General features: G+C 40.9%; 1 protein-coding gene across 1 annotated transcript; it reads left to right on the forward strand.

The window, feature by feature from the left end:
• Positions 1-2,768: 2,768 nt before the first annotated feature.
• LOC120567621 (ankyrin repeat domain-containing protein 33B-like) lies at positions 2,769-14,634 on the forward strand. The gene is made up of 5 exons (XM_039814534.1): positions 2,769-4,032; positions 7,871-8,000; positions 12,328-12,468; positions 12,671-12,834; positions 13,803-14,634. Exons 1-5 carry the CDS (start codon positions 3,532-3,534, stop codon positions 14,448-14,450), a joined length of 1,584 nt encoding a protein of 527 aa, XP_039670468.1. The 5' UTR covers positions 2,769-3,531; the 3' UTR covers positions 14,451-14,634.
• The last annotated feature ends 3,258 nt before the right edge of the window (positions 14,635-17,892 follow it).

Here is a 17,892-nt window from a genome sequence, read left to right on the forward strand (position 1 = left end):
AAACTTACGAGTGACGTCACAGTGAAAAGGTCCATTTTTTATAAAGTCTATGGTTCAACCACAGAAAATCTTCACCAAGCACACTGTCAGTCGGCTCAAAGCGCATGCTCTAAGGCCTAACCCTCACTCCTACATTATTTGTGTAAGTGTTATAGGTCTTTAAGCTTTAATTATTTTCTTCCAACTCATGGAAGTAGATGTTTGTGTATTGGGCTGTCAAAACCTTTTGGCACATAATAGTTCCTGTCCCTATTGCTTTTCACATCCAGCCTTTAGTTTTGATTTATTTGTAGATTTGTTAGGAAAAAGTATGTGACCGAGTGTCACAGAACACAGGCTATTAATTAACAAACATATCAATAATTTAATATTCAACATCAGCAGTTTAGAACAGCCTACTTCTGATTTGTCTGTCTGTCACTGCTGGAAAAAGCAGCTCTAGGAAAATGGGACGTGGGGTTATTTCTGCTGAATCCAATTACCTTTCTGCTACTGCAAAGATGTCTTAACAGTTTTGGAAGCCACGTACAGATTAGGAGAATATGCAGCTGAAACGATTTCTAACATGCTAAATCAGATTTTCCCAACCTGTGCTTCATTTTTCACAAGCACAATGGGATTGACCTTTTCATGACGATCAAATCATGGACTAAGTGCCTGTAATTTGTCCCTCCTTAAGGAGCTCTGAAGAGATTAGTGCTGTGTCATGAAGAGTTTGATAGTTCTATTTTTTCTCCACTGTAAAACCAGACTGCAGGCAAAGAACAAGAGTGAAATGTTCACTCTCTGGCACAGATGACTACTTTGCACAATCTTTTTAAGACCAGGGTTAAAGACAACTTGCAAATAATTATTTGACCTCCTTTAAAGCACATGTGAAGGGCAGTTTATAACACAGAATGGTGTAATGCGTTTCAGGAAAGGCAGGATTTAACCACTAGAGATTACTATTTCTGTGCCTGAAAACACGTTGGCTCAGTGTGGACTGTATCTTCTTGTGGCAAACCTTAACTGGCCAAGGCAGTTGGCACAAAACACTTGGAATCCCAAACTGTCCGGCACATATGCCCAGATCGGATGCTCAGTGCGTGACCATGTGAAGTAGACTGGTTACTCGAATCCAACACTACCTCAGTAAACAATATTTTATATCAATGCAAACTTGTCATGTATGGAAGCAATAATAAGTCTACAAAATTCTGAATATATAGCATTGACATATTTTACTTTGAAAACCAGTCTCTCTTTGAAATTTCCAGTAGATAATTAAAAGTGGTGATAATGCAAAAAAACTTGATTTTGATAAAAATTCAAACCCAAAATGTAAGAATTAAAAAGTCACACTTGAACATGCCTACCAAGAAAGGCAACTTCTCGCTAACAAGTTAGCCGTATCAACTTAAAAGGTGATAATGAGTCAGTGTTGTGTTCCAACACATTCTCATGAACGGTTTCGTATGATATTGCAGGAAAATGTATGCAAACCAATTCATTTGATATCCTACGAAATTAGGCGACTGCCGGCTGGTCCTGTGACGCCGGCTACAGAGCTCTGTGAGCTGTCGGTCTCATCAGCGACCATTGCTCGTTGAGTTTAGCCGACAATAGGTTACCGGGAGCCGGCTACAGGGGCCCGAAAGATGGCGGTCCTTTCAGGGGCCGTGGCAGTTGAGTTTAGCCGACAAAAAGAGAGGCGCCAGTTAAGTTTAGGCACCAAAACGACTAGTTAAGTTTAGGGGAAAAAAAATCGTGATTTGGAGTAAAACACCCCTGCAGAAAGAATATGCGTTTCCTGGGTCAAAGTCTTTTGTTTTCCCCAGGAAGGAAACTCCAGTCCCCAGAATGAAAGCGCTGTGTTTTATGACCCATCCATCCACCCCGATGACCTCCCTACGCGTTTTTATACAGCAGCAGTCAATGTGGTCCATACAGCAATAAAAACATTGACTAGATGCACAACGAGTGCTTTACTTTCCATAGCTATGGTTCATGGTTCATGAGAACAGTTTATTTCTGCTGTGGCCAAAAAAAAAAAAAGACTCCTCTTTGAAATGTTAGCTCAGAATTTGATTAATTAAATTCAAGCAACTTAATTGTTTTGAATATTGGAAACTTGAATTTTCTATCTGAATTTGTAAAACCTAAAAATAAATATAAAAATAAAATAAAAATACATTTTTTTTCATTTGTATCAGTTGAAAGTAACTACTAGATAGCCTTAGATCCTGATGAAGGTGACTTTGTCTTGGATAAGGGTGATCCCAGTCCTTCCACTGTACCCTGTATACACACATGAAGTCACATGGTTGTTAAATCCAGTTTAAGCTGGCAGTGTTAAGAGCAGCAGAAGATAAAAACATGGTGGGGGCGGGGGGGTCAGCTTGATCTGTTACACTGATAACAATAATTCTCTAATAAGGATGTTTTGGTCAGAACATATGTAGTAAATGAATGTTGGTGTAAACATTGGCGTGAGTGTTTTTTATATTTGTTGCATTTACTTTGCATATCCTGTGTCTAGAACAACAAAGAGGTCACCCTGGTTTGATTACTTATTTTTTTCAGTTGTCCCTCTGTAAAACATCTACAGATATTAAGAGAGAATATTTTCAAAGGTGAAGACATTGCTTCTGTGCTTCTACCATTCAATGTTACACTTTATTGTATTCCAATAGACATCATTCAAACTGTCTTGTCACAGGGGAGGGGAATACGACAGAACAGCTAGAGCTAAAGGGAGAGCGACTAAAGGGATTATCACGTATCAGTTCAAGAGAATGTCTCTCATCCCATTGCCGGCCATCATCAAAGGAAGATCAATGTTTCTCCATGTTGCTGTTGGTGGTGACTGTTACTGTTTCTAACCTAGATGACTGCCTGCTCTATTTTCCAGAGGACATCCATCTTTAGCTTTAAATTGTCATCAAGATTCAAGAAGTCTCTTTTCTGAAGCCATGATTAAAGATCGGACGGACAAGGCTTTTGGTGCCATTACGAAGAGTCACGTGGAAAGGGGCAGTGACTTTTCCACCACTGTAACTCATGGAAACTCTTGGGCTCGTCATACTCAAGGTATTTGTAAATGCGAAGCTGACGGACTCATTTAATAAGGGAAAACTTGTGACACTTTTTTTTTTTTATTGAAACTATTTGGTCACTTCATCAATTCAGAATGACTACCTCAGATCATGCATTCGATCAAACCTTTCTTGACAAAATTGTCTTGTGGAGTTCTAGGGAATCCTAAACTCTATGGCATCCAAAGAAGATTAATTCGACAATGACGGAGGATCGGGAGCATGTGTGATGATCTCATGCCTTTCTTTTGACCTTTGGTGACCCTTATTTGTTGGAAAAACCAGACTGAGACGGAAACAGATAGAGGTCAATAGCCTGGCAGGATTCAATCTTCTGTCTGGTACGATGAAACAATGTATTGCAGCGGGCCGGTGTCCATAAACTCTAGGTTTCCCTAGGAATCCCCTGGCACCCCACAATAATTTAAGTGTTTGGGGGCAGGGGAGGGTTTAAATGGTGTTAATAACAGAGGAACAGAGTGAAGGTTCAAAGGTTCGGGAAAATGGAGTGTTCCGAGGTGTGGGACTGGGCGAGAGTCCGCTTAGGACTAATAAAGGGGCTATGGATACACCTGCCATATCCATCACCAATGTTGAAAAAAATGGGGATGAGTGTGAGGTGTCGGGAGAGGATGATAGCGAGGATTTTGAAGTTGATTACACGCACAACTATTGGGATGATGAGGACGATATCTACCAAGAGTTCGAGGAGTTGGACTTTGATGCCCTGCCAGATCGCTCGGACACACAGAGCATTGCCTCCGACGATTCTTTCTACCCCCATGACGATTCAGTTGGGTCTCAAATTATGTACCAGCGATCGCCATGCCCTGACAGCCCCGAACCCATTTCCTTCTTTAAGGCCTGCTGCAACAACAACACCATCATCGTCAAGATTATGATCAGACAAGGAGTGACCGAAGAGGAAGTGAAAGAGACGGATCGGAACAGAAGAGTAGGTGTCTGGGTTCAACGCATTTGAATGAAATGATTTTCAGGCACTTCTGGCTTTGTTTTCAGTGTTGACTTGAAACCAGCAAAGTCTACGTTTTGTTCACAACTTTCCTGATGTAAACCAAAAGACTACAATGCTTTTCCAATGGAAACCTAAGTTTCCTCGCAAAGGTTATAATAGTGTGGGTGAAAATGCATTATGTTCCGGTTTTAGTGTTTATGTAAGTTTTAGCTATCGTGGAAACTCTGAAGAGTTTGAGGTTTTTAGATGTATTTACTACTGTACAGGCAGCCATTGCTTTCCATTCATTTTCCAATGTCATTGCATGGCAATCTAGGTAAGTGCAGGTTGATTTTAATAGTCTTCACTGTGTCACTTTGAAAACAAAAATATAACCGTGATCAAAGAAAATAGTTGAAAAAGCTTTATGAGGCTTCATTTGGCAATCACTACCAACGGCTGCTCCAAAGGTAGGAAAAAAAACATTTACTACAAACATTTTCCAAGGTGTTATTGGCAGGTGCTTCAGATACAAAATGATGAATACGAAAAAAAACGCTGTTAATCACTTTATTTAACATTTTATCAGTTAAAGATTAAAGTATTTTCACAGTAGAAATTCATTTAAAAATATGAAACCGCATAGTGTGCAAAACAGTTAGCAGTTATGTAAAGTACTCATGATTTGAGATATATCAGTTAAAACGTGCAAAGTCACAGGTATGGCTTTTTGAACTTTGATTATATATTGTGGTAGCATCTGTATTATGAGTGTCCTCTTTTCCACAGAGTTCATGTACAGCTGTGTAACTGATGTGTATGTGCAGCATCACTGCTACAACATGGTTTTGATCGTGGTGTAAGCCACCCACTGCCCCTCAAAAGAGTGAGATTATGACTTATGTCTTTAGAGGCCATGGTATCAACTGTTAATAGTCACACAAGACCTTATGTTTAGAGTAGGGAGTTGTTGTAGCACCTGGGAATATCCTGTTATTCAAAATTGCATGTCTATTTATTTAAGAAGGGACAATGCAGTTGATGGATGAGCACTTGAGTCCATCATGTAAATTTGCCAGATTTAGCCATTTTCATCTGCAGTCCCTGGCAGGTTAATGCCATTAAAATAAAACATACAAAAGCACAGACAACGACAACATCATCAAATCATAATTAATCTGTTGTTAGTTCACGTGTGGGCAATGTTGATTGGCCACTTGGTACCACTTTAGCCTTTTAAATGTTCAATTATGTCCACAGCTTACAAGTATCAAGCAGAACTCACAAACCGTTGAGATTTTGTGATTGTGAGTTCAGTAAACAAACTAAAAAATTGAATTTCTTTCAAAATGTCAGTGTTCATGATACCCTATAACGGAGTGTCTATTTGCACCCCTGGTACGAATAGCCTCGGCCACACAGTTGAGCTATTCACACCCTGTGATGTAACAACAAAAACACGTTGCTCGCGTGCACCAAAATCATGGCGGACGTTCATCTTCCATGACCGCCAATACTGGCAAAGTTTTGTCTCTGAAGTTTATAACAATTGAATCTCTAGCGGGAAATGGATACTACAGTTGCGCTTTCTGTCTTCAGTGAAAGCATACAACCGTTAGTTTGTTAGTTACTAACTATTTTTTGTATGCAGTACTGTTACCTAGCAACCGAGGCTTGAAAAAACCAAGTCATAAACAGTTATACAACATTGTGTAAGAACTACTAGGTGAGTGGTTAGTATACTTACCTTTGGTATGGGAGTTTGGAGTTTGATTCCTCTGTGAGGCAATATTATTTTTTTCATTTTGGATTGGATAATTTGCATGCAATTGCGCAAGTCAGGGACTTTTTTGCAGGGTGGTAGGGGAAGACTCATGAATATGCCTGCTCTGGTTGGGTTGGTTAGGTTTAGAGGAGTGGGATTGGTTATGGTTAGGGTAAGAATGTCAGGGCGATAATATTCCAAAAAGGTGTAATACATGAGTAGTATGGATAACTGTGTGTAAATATATGCCAAGGTACTGTAAATGCACAGGGGTGCAAATAGCATACATTGCTGTGTACACCGGCGGGGTACGAATAGCATTCATTTCTAATTGCACCAGGGTACGAATAGCATTCATTTCTAATTGCACCAGGGTACGAATAGCACTTCTAATTGCACCAGGGTACAAATAGCATACACTGCTAATTGTACCAGGGGTGCAAATAGCCTCACCCTACATATAATCCACCACTTTAAGGCCCATTACTAAGATGTATTGTGGTATGCAACACAAATCATATTGTCCCTGATTGAACTTGGCTGTTCTTTTCACTGGCAGTTACATCAGGTTTTGTGGTCAGGCCAGCTGAGCCTGGTGCAGCTCCTGTATGTAGCTAATGCCAAGTCATTTTGGTTACAATTATTAATACACATTCTCTCTTATTTGTCTCTCTAAAGAGAAAGCTTGGAAATAATTTCCTTCAGTTCATGCCATTGTTTTATGATCTTAATTATCCTCTTGCTCTGGGTTGAAACTAAGTTCTTGTATTATCCCATAAAGATTTAATTGGTCAACCAGCTGTACCTTTTGAAGTGCTTTATAACCCAGAAGTGGGTAGTACGGAAGGCATTAATTACTTGTCATACCTCATTTGGGAAGACTAGCACTACAGTGGGAGCTACAACAAAATGCAGCTAAATTGGTGGGATGGAATGAGAATGTGGATAATGAAACGTTTTGTTTCACAACTGCAGACAGAAAAGGCCAAGTTTGGATTAAGTTACTGATACAAACCGGCAGAGAGACCTTTCTGCAGGCCTTTGATTTACTTGCCCCAGTTACATCTGATACGAACATGCGATCTGTGTCTAGATACATCATCTGGATAGTGACATCCAAGCCACGCACCACCTCCGCATGTGGTCTGGCTCCTCTGATCACATTCTAATCACAATGCCTTCTGCATGCATATACACTTTGAATTAACATGTGTTTTTCCTTATCCAAATATCATATTCACATACAGACCACATGTTAAAGCTGGTTGTAAATGGAGTCAGAGTTGAAATGGAGGGATGCTACAGGGGGGCTCCCTTGAGTGGTTTAGATAATGTGGGTAAACTGGGGGTTTGTCTATAAAATGTGTGATTGTCTCATCCCTTTTATTTGCTTTACTGGACTTAATCTTTTCAGCAATGTTGGTGTGAGGCCAGATCGCAAACAACGAAGTTGGTGAATGTTGTCATTACAGTTGAAATTATGGCTAAAAGACATTATTATACTTCTAACTTTAAACCACGGTGGACTACAAAGTATTCACAACTAGATCCAGTTTGGAATGGGTTGTGTCTAATGTCTTTCTTACCATTTTGTTACACCATCAGCTGGTTAGATTATTATCATGAGTTCCAGTAAGGCTGGTAACAGTATTAACTGTCTCGAAAGATTGAAAATGCAATCCCTGTCCCCTTTGTTAATGTGTGTTTTGTGGAAAAATATGATAGTGACACTAACTCTGATTTAACAGCTATGGTCCTTTTAAATAAGAGCAAACCAGGCAGTAGGAATTTGGACAAATAAGTGCTTGGCAAGTGACCACTCCAGTTGAAAACCCATATTTAGCCTGTCTAATACAGACTCACTCTCTGTCTTTAACTGTGCTTGTAGGCAATGTAACTGATAAGTGTTATTTCTTTTTATGAGAATAACTGCAATTGTTTTCTCCTATGAGGAGATATGGCTATGAATAAGCTTCCCTGTAGCCCCGAGAAACAATTTTGGTGTTTTTAACAGCCAAAATAAATCACGAAGAGAGAGAAAGAAACTCAAGCACTCTTGTTTTTGTGTTTCAGTCTGGTCTGATTATGGCGTGCTACCATGGCTACGTGGACGTGGTCATCGGCCTCTCTCAGTGCCCGTTTCTCGATGTCAACTGGCAGGACAACGAGGGTAACACTGCTCTTATTACTGCAGCACAAGCAGGTAAACACACCTTTGAATTAAAGAATTGTTAGTGCTAGTACTTAGACGTATTAGACCTCTCTTCCAGACCGTGTGGTACAGTACAAGTACAGACTGTACTTGATTGAGATCTCACTAACTGTCCTGTTTGTTTAGTTCAAGAAATGCTGAACACAAATACAAGACCAATACCACTCTCATGTCTGTACAGTAAAGCTACTCCAAGCAACTGGCAGTCTTTGACATCAGAGCAACAAAACATATTTGTACGATAATTTTGTGAGATAAAAAGTGCCATAATGTACAATAATTTGACCATTGTGTGACGCTTACAATTAGTAGTTGGTTTAAGTCTGCGTCGTCTCATTTTAAGTAATTTCCCGACATGAACCTGGATGTACTACTTTTAAACCATCATCAAGCACTATTGTACCTTGACAGTATCAAACCTTATCCGTGAAAGGCCAGCTCCATCAGCATCTAGCACACCGGCGGAGGATGTACTTTAACAGCCACAGATAGTGACTTGGAGGTAGAGCTTCTACTTGCTCACTATGTTCAAGTCAAATTGTTTTAAATGCACCAATATGCCCAGTTATTCATTTAATTAGGTTTACGGCCTTAACTGTTTTCATGTAGAATATGAACAGGCTTCCAGTCATGCTGTCTAGTAATTTAATTTTGTATTAGTAGGCAATTACAAAAAGTGTCAAAACTGATGGACTAATGGACACATATGAGTGGTCAGACAATTGTGCAGGCTGTAAAGCCAGATTGGCTAACACTTTATTTCACTATATTCCAGTAGTTACCTCGGTGAGTACAATGTTATCATAACTGATAGAACCAATGGCCAGAGCCACAAAAATAAAACCCAAGTTGTAACAAACTGTTGTTTTCTTTTAATCAAAATAATCTTATAAAATAACTGAAGGGAAATTAAATGTGCAATGATCCTGTAATTGCCAGTTATTGATATGATCTGACAGGGATCCATAGAAAGATTCTGTAGAGATGATAGAGAGCATATTTAGTTCCTTATCTTTCTCCTCCATTTATCACAATGTTAAACAGTTTCATTGTTAGTGTTTCTCATTAAAATCTAGTACTAAAAAACTCTGGCTATGACTGTCCAGAGACTCCAGACACAGTTTACATGACCAAACATGAAGTATTATCACTTCATATATACACACACGACTTCCAGGATGTGTCACAATTTGTGCATTCATCAACCCATTAATATCCTTTTTACCTTATATTCCTAAGAATCTACTGTAGTATGTCTCCCAGTGAGACATGTTACCTTGCATGCTATGTTTCTCCCCCTAACTACTTTTGATGCATACTTTACAGTGGTAGACATTTTATTGGAGAGAACTGAGTTTTAAAATTGGTCCAAAGTAAAGCACAGATTATATTATGAGGTCTGGTGCTTCCAGTTGCAAGAATCATTGGTATTTGCTGTCATTAGAAAGTACCATGGTAAGTCATTTCATAGTGATGCAGCCACATGTATCAGACACGGAACCCCAGCCTCTCATCTGCTAACGATGATGAATGGCTCTCTGTGTCCTGTGATGAATAGCTGCAGACTACTCTTCGTTTTCTGCTTCATTAAAAGAAGTATTGATCCCCTTTCATGACCAAGTACTCTGCAACACCTCAGGGGAACAGCTGACCAAGACTGTGAGTCCACACTGCAGCACAGAGGTCAAATACATGACAAGAAAAACTCTCCTTAAAACCCTTCTCTAAAGGTAGAAAGTGTGTTGGGAATTAAACCTGTGTCCTCTGAGGTGAACGCTCAGTGTTAACCCTCCTCCTCCCTCCACCCTTCATTCAACCATGCATATGCTTCTAGCTGGACCTCTTTAACGGATTTCTGTTGCGTAAACTCTGCGTTGAGCTCATTTCAAGGAATTTCAGAAGATCAGGCTGTTTCATTAGTCTGGATTTAGACTGGATTTACTCAATTAGGAAGGTTCTGATGTTTAAGAAGCTGATGTGAAGCTGAAGCTGAATGATGAAAAACTGTAGTTTGACTTCAAATCCCATCAGCAACACTGACTACGTTTACATGCACATAATATTCCGCTTTTTGCCCTTATTTCAGAAAAAAAGACGATATTCCGACTAAGGTGTTTACATGGCTAAAGAAAAAGTATTCCACTAATATTCCCGTTTACATGTAGCTGTGCAAAACACGATTTTTTCAAAGTTTTCCAGCGGTGGCGGACTTGTTGGAGCGTGCGAACACAGCGTCCCTCTTTCATTCCTTCAACCAGCTTCTTGAAAAGGTCGGCGTAGCGATGTGTGCGCATATCCAAAAACCTGTTGATATCCAAGTCTTTGATATTGTTTAAAACTATAGTGCGTAGTTTCTGTCTCCCCCAAGTAATGACGACAATTCTGTTGGCGCATCCACATGACACAAGCCTTCTGTGATTGAGCTTCACCCCCCCCACACTCCTCCAGACAGTTGCTAGTAGTCAAGGAGGACACAGAGGTTTACAAAAACATAATGGACTCTTCAGAAGAGGTCATTATCTGTACTCGAGTTTCTGTGCGCGAAAGTCACCAGACGACACCAATTTCCAAACATAGCCATACTAAGAAATCCAGAGAGAGTTGTGTGGAGCTGATAGTCTTCATTAGATTTGTATCAACTCATTTAGCAATGGCTTAAATGTAACGAACGTTCAATATTTTGCAAAAGTTACGCACTAAAGCTTTAAAAGTAACTGTGTTCCTCCTTCTTATCGGGTCTGCAGACTTGCAAACTGTTGGCTGGTTGGTTTGTGTACAGCAACCATAGCAACACACCATAAGCCGTAAACAAGCAAGAGGCTATAAACTGTGGTAAAACCCCAGACTGAGACGCGTATTCCAAATGTGCTGTATACTTGTCCAAAGAATGCTTCTAAAACCCAAATAATACCGGAATATCCCACGTCGAAAAAGACCTTTTTCAAAAAATCCAACCAGAATATACTGTTTACATGACCTGTATCAAATTTGGAATTTGTCATATTCGGAATACTAGTGGAATATTGGTGTGGATGTAAACGTAGTCAGTCAAGTGGCTTGACCAATCCCCAGAGTGGCTAAATATAAGTTTGAAATCAGGTTGCAACTTTAGCAGTTACAAAACTGTTGACCTTTTCCAGAAAGGAGATACAAAGTTACTAAATAAATGAGAGCAAGTTGTTCATATATTTACATGTAAAGAGTTCATATGAACAGTTTGCGTCTATCAACGGATAAAAACAATTCTTAATATGAACACCGGTTTGATTGATATTCCCTCGATTGCACACAAAAAACATAATTTAGGAAAATAAATAAAAACAGAGACATCTGGTTTCACAAATGAACTCTTCGTGTGTCTTCAATGGTTGTGTCTTGAGGGAAACAAAAAAATAATTTTCAAATCAATTCATGCTTCTACTAGTTTGTACTGAATTTGTGCAGTATGTTCACCATGTCACCACCGTATTGGATTATTAGCATGCTTATTAGCATGCTATTATGTATGTACCAAATTTGATGGCCATCCAAAGAATAGTTTTTGAGATATTTCCGTGGACCAAAATTGTGGACCGACCGATTATGTGCAACACTGTCTTCCACTGGCAGGGTTAAAAATTCACTCCTGAAACCTGTCAGTCTTACAGTCTTTTTTGTACAGGAGGGAATTTAACTGTACCACAAGTTACACATGGACACTAACTCCACCTACAATTAGGGGTGGGAATCACCAGAGGCCTTACGATACAATATCATCATGATACTTTTGTCACGATACAATATTATTGCGATTTCAAACATATTGCAATATTCTGCGATATATTGCAATTCATTACCTTTTTTCCAACTTCAAATTTTTCCCAATTTCAAATTATGTCCCCAAAAGGAAACTTTGTCAACATCTGTTTTATCTAAAAAGATACATTTCTCTGTTTGTTCATCTCACTTCAATTGTATTGCAGCAAAATCAGATAGTCAAGCAGACAAACTGACCAACACATATATCATAAAAGATCGATACTTGGTGTCTGTGTATCGATACAATATTGCCACAGAAAATATTGCGATACTATGCTTTATCAATTTTTTCCCCCACCCCTACCTACAATATGTTTTCATAGAAACCAAAATGCTATACGGTAGAAGTGAGATAAAGGTTAGAAAAGGAAAGTTTTAATATTGATGAGTGTTCAAAAAGAAAAAAAGTAGTTGAAATGTAGAAAAGCAAAGACAATGTCAGTAGATATGTCAGAAGAAGCTTTGCTAGTGCCAAACTTCAGAATCTAGTCTCACGTCTGTGTCTCTCTCTGCTCTGCAGGTCATGCGTTCATCTTGAACTACCTACTCAACTACTTCCCTGGCCTGGACATCGAGAGGAGGAACTGTCACGGTTATACAGCTTTGATGAAGGCTGCCATGCAGGGCCAGGCTGAGTGTGTCAGGGCTCTCATGCTGGCTGGTAAAACACACACCTTTAAATAATTAAGGTTAATAGACAGCCACTCTAGAAAATCTTGCATTACAAATTTTATTCTTCTTACAAGCAACTGACAGCTATTAGATGTATGTATATATCGGGTAGAAATCTCTAGAAATGTAGAGCAGATTACAGTCCAGCTTTAGTCACAGATTCTCCCTCGCATAACTTTTTGTGTTTCCAGGAGGTGATATTCAGGCAAAGGACAACAGTCGCAATATGACACCCAGGGAGTGGGCTCTCTTCACTGGTCGATACGAGACAGCCAATCTGATGTATCGGCTGATGTCAAAGCCCTGTGCTGAGCAGTTCTGTGACACCTTCTCCCTGGAGTGGCCCATGCTGGAGGTTAATACATTCTACATGACTACAGTCCTACTACTGAACGCACCACATAATGCTTTCAATTAATGATTCCTTTAAACCAGCGATTTTCAAAGTTGGGGCAGGGCACTCTGTCAAGGAGTCAGTTAAAAGATTTCAGGTTGATTTTATTATTATTTTTTTTTTTTACACAAGTCTTCATAGTTCAATGAGCAATAGGCTACTGCATTTTTTAAATCTAAAATAGCTAATAGATTTAAAGAGTCTACTGTAATCAGAATCTGTGCTTTATTAAGCCAATGCACACTGTGAACCACTCCCCGCCTGTCTTTATATGTGTGTGTTCTGAAAAGCACTTTAAATTAACCCTTTTCTCTTGATTTGCCTTTGATAATTTGTTTAGGTACAGTATTACTTGCAGCTAATTGAATTGATGTCAATTGCATTGTTTTGTAGGATAGTGTGCATATTTTTTATTTTCTCCTGTGTTGTTTTTTCACATAACTAAGAAGTGTAAAACAATTGCAGTACTCTCTCTCTATCTAGTAAGGGGTCCTTGGCTGAACAACGATTGAGAACCTCTGCTTTAAATTATAATGTTTGATCAGGGGACTGCAGTACTCAGTATGACACGATGTGCCCTGCTATGACATGAACTTCCACGATAACCTTCAGTCACTGTGACCTCTAATGTGACTATTATCACCACTGTTCATCACACCCCAACCGGCCCGTCAACACACCCCCTACCAAGAGTCTGGGTCTGCCGAGGTTTTTTCCCCTCAAAAGGGAGTTTTTCCTTGCCACTGTCGCGATAGCCACTGCTAATGCTTGCTCTTGAGGGAATTACTGTAATTGTTGGGGTTTTGGAAATTATAGAGTGTGGTCTCGACCTACTCTATCTGTAAAGTGTCTCGAGATAACTTTTGTTATGATTTGATACTATAAATAAAATTGAATTGAATTGAATTGAATTGAATCTTCTTGTGCAGGAGCTGGTGGCCCAGGCCCAAGAGCCAAAGTCTTGCTGGAGGCGTTTGATCAACTCCCTTTCCTGCTGCCCTCATGGGTTTTACATCAACAACAAGGTTAACCCTGTGGATGACGGCGTTCTTGAGCACATGGTCCACATCACCACCAGTATCTCCAGTCCAGTCATTGCCACAGCTTGCCGCACTGTGTGTCCAGGCAGCCCTCCGTGCATCGGGAAGCGTCGTCAGGCAGTGCAGGAGATCCTGAGGAGGCAACGGGTATCTGAACTGAAGCGTCTGGGCCCGGACAGACTTAACAACTACAAGAGATTTTTCCAGAACTCGCGGATCCTCCTTCTCCCCAAGTCGATGGATCGGAGAGCCAGCCTGCAGCCTCAGCTGCTAAACGACATGGCCACAGTGGCCATGAGACGAGCAAGCCTCCTGCCTCTTAATATGCTGAGGAGAAGCAGCGTGCGACCAGGCATCGTAGTGCCCAAAGTGAGGCTCTGCAAAGCCCCGCCTCTGAACTTCAAGCCTGAAAAACTCAAACGGAGCAATAACAACAACCAGCTCCAGATCCCCAAGTGGAACTACAAGATGAAGAAAATAGAGAGGAGGCAGGAGGAGGAGAGGAAAAAACTGTTACCTCTGGTAAGGAGAAGATGAAGGGAATGTGTGTCTTGTTGGAAAGCCCTGACAAAGCACCATGTTGCATTCCAAGAGAAATCGACCAGAAGAATTGACTCTGTTAATGTAAATACACCTGCCAGTTGCCATTTTTGTTTGCTGCGATTGCCGACATTATTAGGGCCCGAGCGCCGACAGCGGCGAAGGCCCTATTGAAACTGAAGGAATTATTGTTTCTATTCTATTCTTTCTATTCTTTTTCCCGTCAAATGAATTGCCTTTTTGAGGGGCTAAACATTCAAAAACTCACCAAATTTGGCGGTCGCATCAAGTCTGGTGAAAATTTACGTATTTTAAGGGTTTCGGGAAAAGCCGCACAAAAATGGCTCGCTAGCGCCCCCTAGAAAGTAAAAAAAAATTGAGCCCCTTGCAGTGCATTTAACGTAGACTCACGAAACTTGGTACACATATGTAACATGTCAAGATGTACAAAAAACTTCATTAAAGCCACACCCTAAACCCAACAAGAAGTCCGCCATTTTGAATTCAAAGTTTGAAATTAGTGCGATTTTGGCCATTTCCACATGTAGTACTTTAGCGAACTCCTTGAACTCAGCAGAGACTTCATTCTTCATTGGTGATGGTTTGACCCGCCCCCTATGCTTTAGCCACGTCCCTTTTCACAGATAATGACCTGTATGACGTAGAGTCTTGTGTGAGGTATCATTGAACTCGGCAGGGAGTTCTCTTTTCATTGTTGATGATTTGCGACTTCTGAGTGCCGCGCAAATGCACGGTCGCAAGGAGCGGCGTCCGCCGATAACCCCAACGCGCCAGAGGCGCGAGGGCCCGTCCATCGCTGCTCGCAGCTTTAATTGCATTTATGGCCTTGTTTCTACTTGAATTCACAGTCTTTATTTGAGAATCATAATTTGTGGTGCAATGTGGGAGATACGGGAGCTCAGGGAAATAAATCCACATATAGTATAGTATTTTGAACTCCTGCTAGGATGCTAAGAAAACACATTTTTCCATGTTGGCAGCTTATATGTATGGCAAATTCAGTGGCACGTGGCAAAAATCAAAAGAAGATCAAGCGTAAGGGTTTCAGTATGCTTCTGACGATGTGCTTGTCTAAAGCAGAGGTTCGCAGCTTGGAACATTTGCTACCGGGCCACAAAGGACGAAGCATAAAGACGATTCAGTAAGAGAAAAAAGGAGAAAACAGGAACAGAGAAGAGGCAGAGATGACTAATGGGCCATCCACACGGAGACGCTTTTTGGTGTAAACGTTGCATCGTTTTGGCCGATTGTCCAAATGAATCCTGTAAACACACTGCCTGAAGACGCACTTTTTTGACAACAATGGTTGACTACGGTACATGCTTGTGTTCCTGCTGGAGAAGACATTCAGCCTATTAGAGTTACTAGGGCAAAATATACTATCTGTTTGTATATGCCGCACAAGCTTTATCGCATGCTACGCCTCTTCTTTTTTGTTTTTTGGTGAATTTCTGTAGCAGAAACAGCGCCACCAATAGGCCTGGAATATGAAGTAGCGTGTTGAGTCATTTACAAATGGATCCGTTTGGCATCGTTTTTTTCTTGAAACGATGCCAGGGAAGACGGGGGAAAAAAGATCGTTTTGGTACATGTGGACGTGGCCTAAGTCAAGAAAAAGGGTTAATTAAGAGCAAGACAAAAAACTGCAACAGGCTGAGAGGTCATGCTGACTTGGAAAGGATACAGGTCAGCAATTGTCGAACAAAGTGAACTTCAACAGGAACATTTTGAGGGAGAGGCATACGAAAAGGGGGTAAATGGGGCTTGAAAAGGTGACAGCCAGTCAGAGGGATTTCACAGGATGGACAAAAGAGCTCTGACACGGCCAAATGAAGATTGGTGGCTGGCTGCAACTACAGCAGATTGCCACAGGAAAAGATCACTGAGCATCCTGGAGGAAGCCAAGAAGTACATAGTAAAACAGGTATTTGCGAGGAAACGGAGAGCTTGTGAGCAGTATTCGGCCGCTGAGCTGAGGAGCCAGCTCACACAGGCTTTGTAAGGGCTTTGTGGTGAAGTGGAAAGGCAGATCCAAAAATAAAAGAGATTAGTGCTAGACTGTGACTTGTTTACTTCCAAAATAATCACATGCAATAGTCCATTGCTACTGTGTGGTACTGTAGGCATCTCCTGCTCTGTGAGTAATGGAGATCCACCATGTACTCATTAGCTGCATGAGTCCATGTGCATTTTGCATTCGAATGGCAGTTAATAATAATACATGGTGTAGTACCTTTATCACCCTCTAGTGGCAACCGCCGGGAGTTGCAACACGTTTGTAATCTACTTTTGACTGTCCTGTTTCCTTTCTATCAAGCCCTTTGAGATGACACACTGTGGTTCGAGGCTCTAACTAGCTACAGAAACATGAACTTGAATTAGCCGCAGTTAGCAGAAGGCTAAAGTACCTGATCATCTGCCGTGTTGTTTACGTTTCCTCTCCACGTTCGAATGGCAGCGGGCGTTGCCGTGGCTTCGGCCTCTGGTCCTCATAGCAGGCTGCCATCAGAACAATATGACACTGGAGGCAGTGTGAGAGAAAGTCCAAACATGGCAGACAAGCTGATATTTGTGCTAGGCTAAAGGATAACAGACACACCTGCACTTTTTCAGAAGGCAGTATTGCAGTATTGCCCCACACACACACACACACACATTACAGTCCGAAAACTAACATAGCCTATATAAAAAAAACCAGGAAAATCGGCAAGCACTAGTACCACGATGGAAACAGCCCCTGCTCAAGCTTCAGCCCTGCGTTATTATGGAACACACGCAACTTCGAGGCAAGGCCCGCCCTTCAATAGCATTGACACACTACTATTGGCCAGGCGTCCATGCTTATGCAAGGTAACATAACCCGATTTGTTCAGGTCCAATCCCCTGACCAATCGGCTATCCTAACCTTAACCACTGGAGGTCAATGCCTAACCCCAACCAATCGAGCTGCTTTGTAGGGCGGGACTTGCCTAGAAGTTAAGTGGGATCCATAATAACAAAGGGGGTACGCCTCTCTCCACAACGCGTACCTCCTATGGCGCCATTTTGATGCTAACAAGCACTCACCCGCTGTTAGCATTCCATTGACTGCCATTCATTTTGACGTCACTTTGACAGCGAATAACTTTACATCTGAAGCGTTTAAAGACTCTATTTTATCATTGTTTACACGACAATGTATAAAGGCTCCATTACCTTGTATCTCACGTTATGGCTCCGTAGCAGGCGTTTTTGTAAAAATAGGCTGACGATTGTGTCATAACCACGCGACTTACTGTCGCATAGTAGAGGAATTACCGTATAGTACAGGAGAAGCTTGTAGGCAGTTTCGACTTACATGAGCTATTTAAGTTTAATTACTAATCTTAACTAGCATTTTATGAATGATTATGAATAATTAGCCTGTGCCTATGTTATC

The sequence above is a fragment of the Perca fluviatilis genome, chromosome 11 (genome assembly GCF_010015445.1).
Source record: "Perca fluviatilis chromosome 11, GENO_Pfluv_1.0, whole genome shotgun sequence".
NCBI classification, from domain to species: Eukaryota; Metazoa; Chordata; class Actinopteri; order Perciformes; family Percidae; genus Perca; species Perca fluviatilis.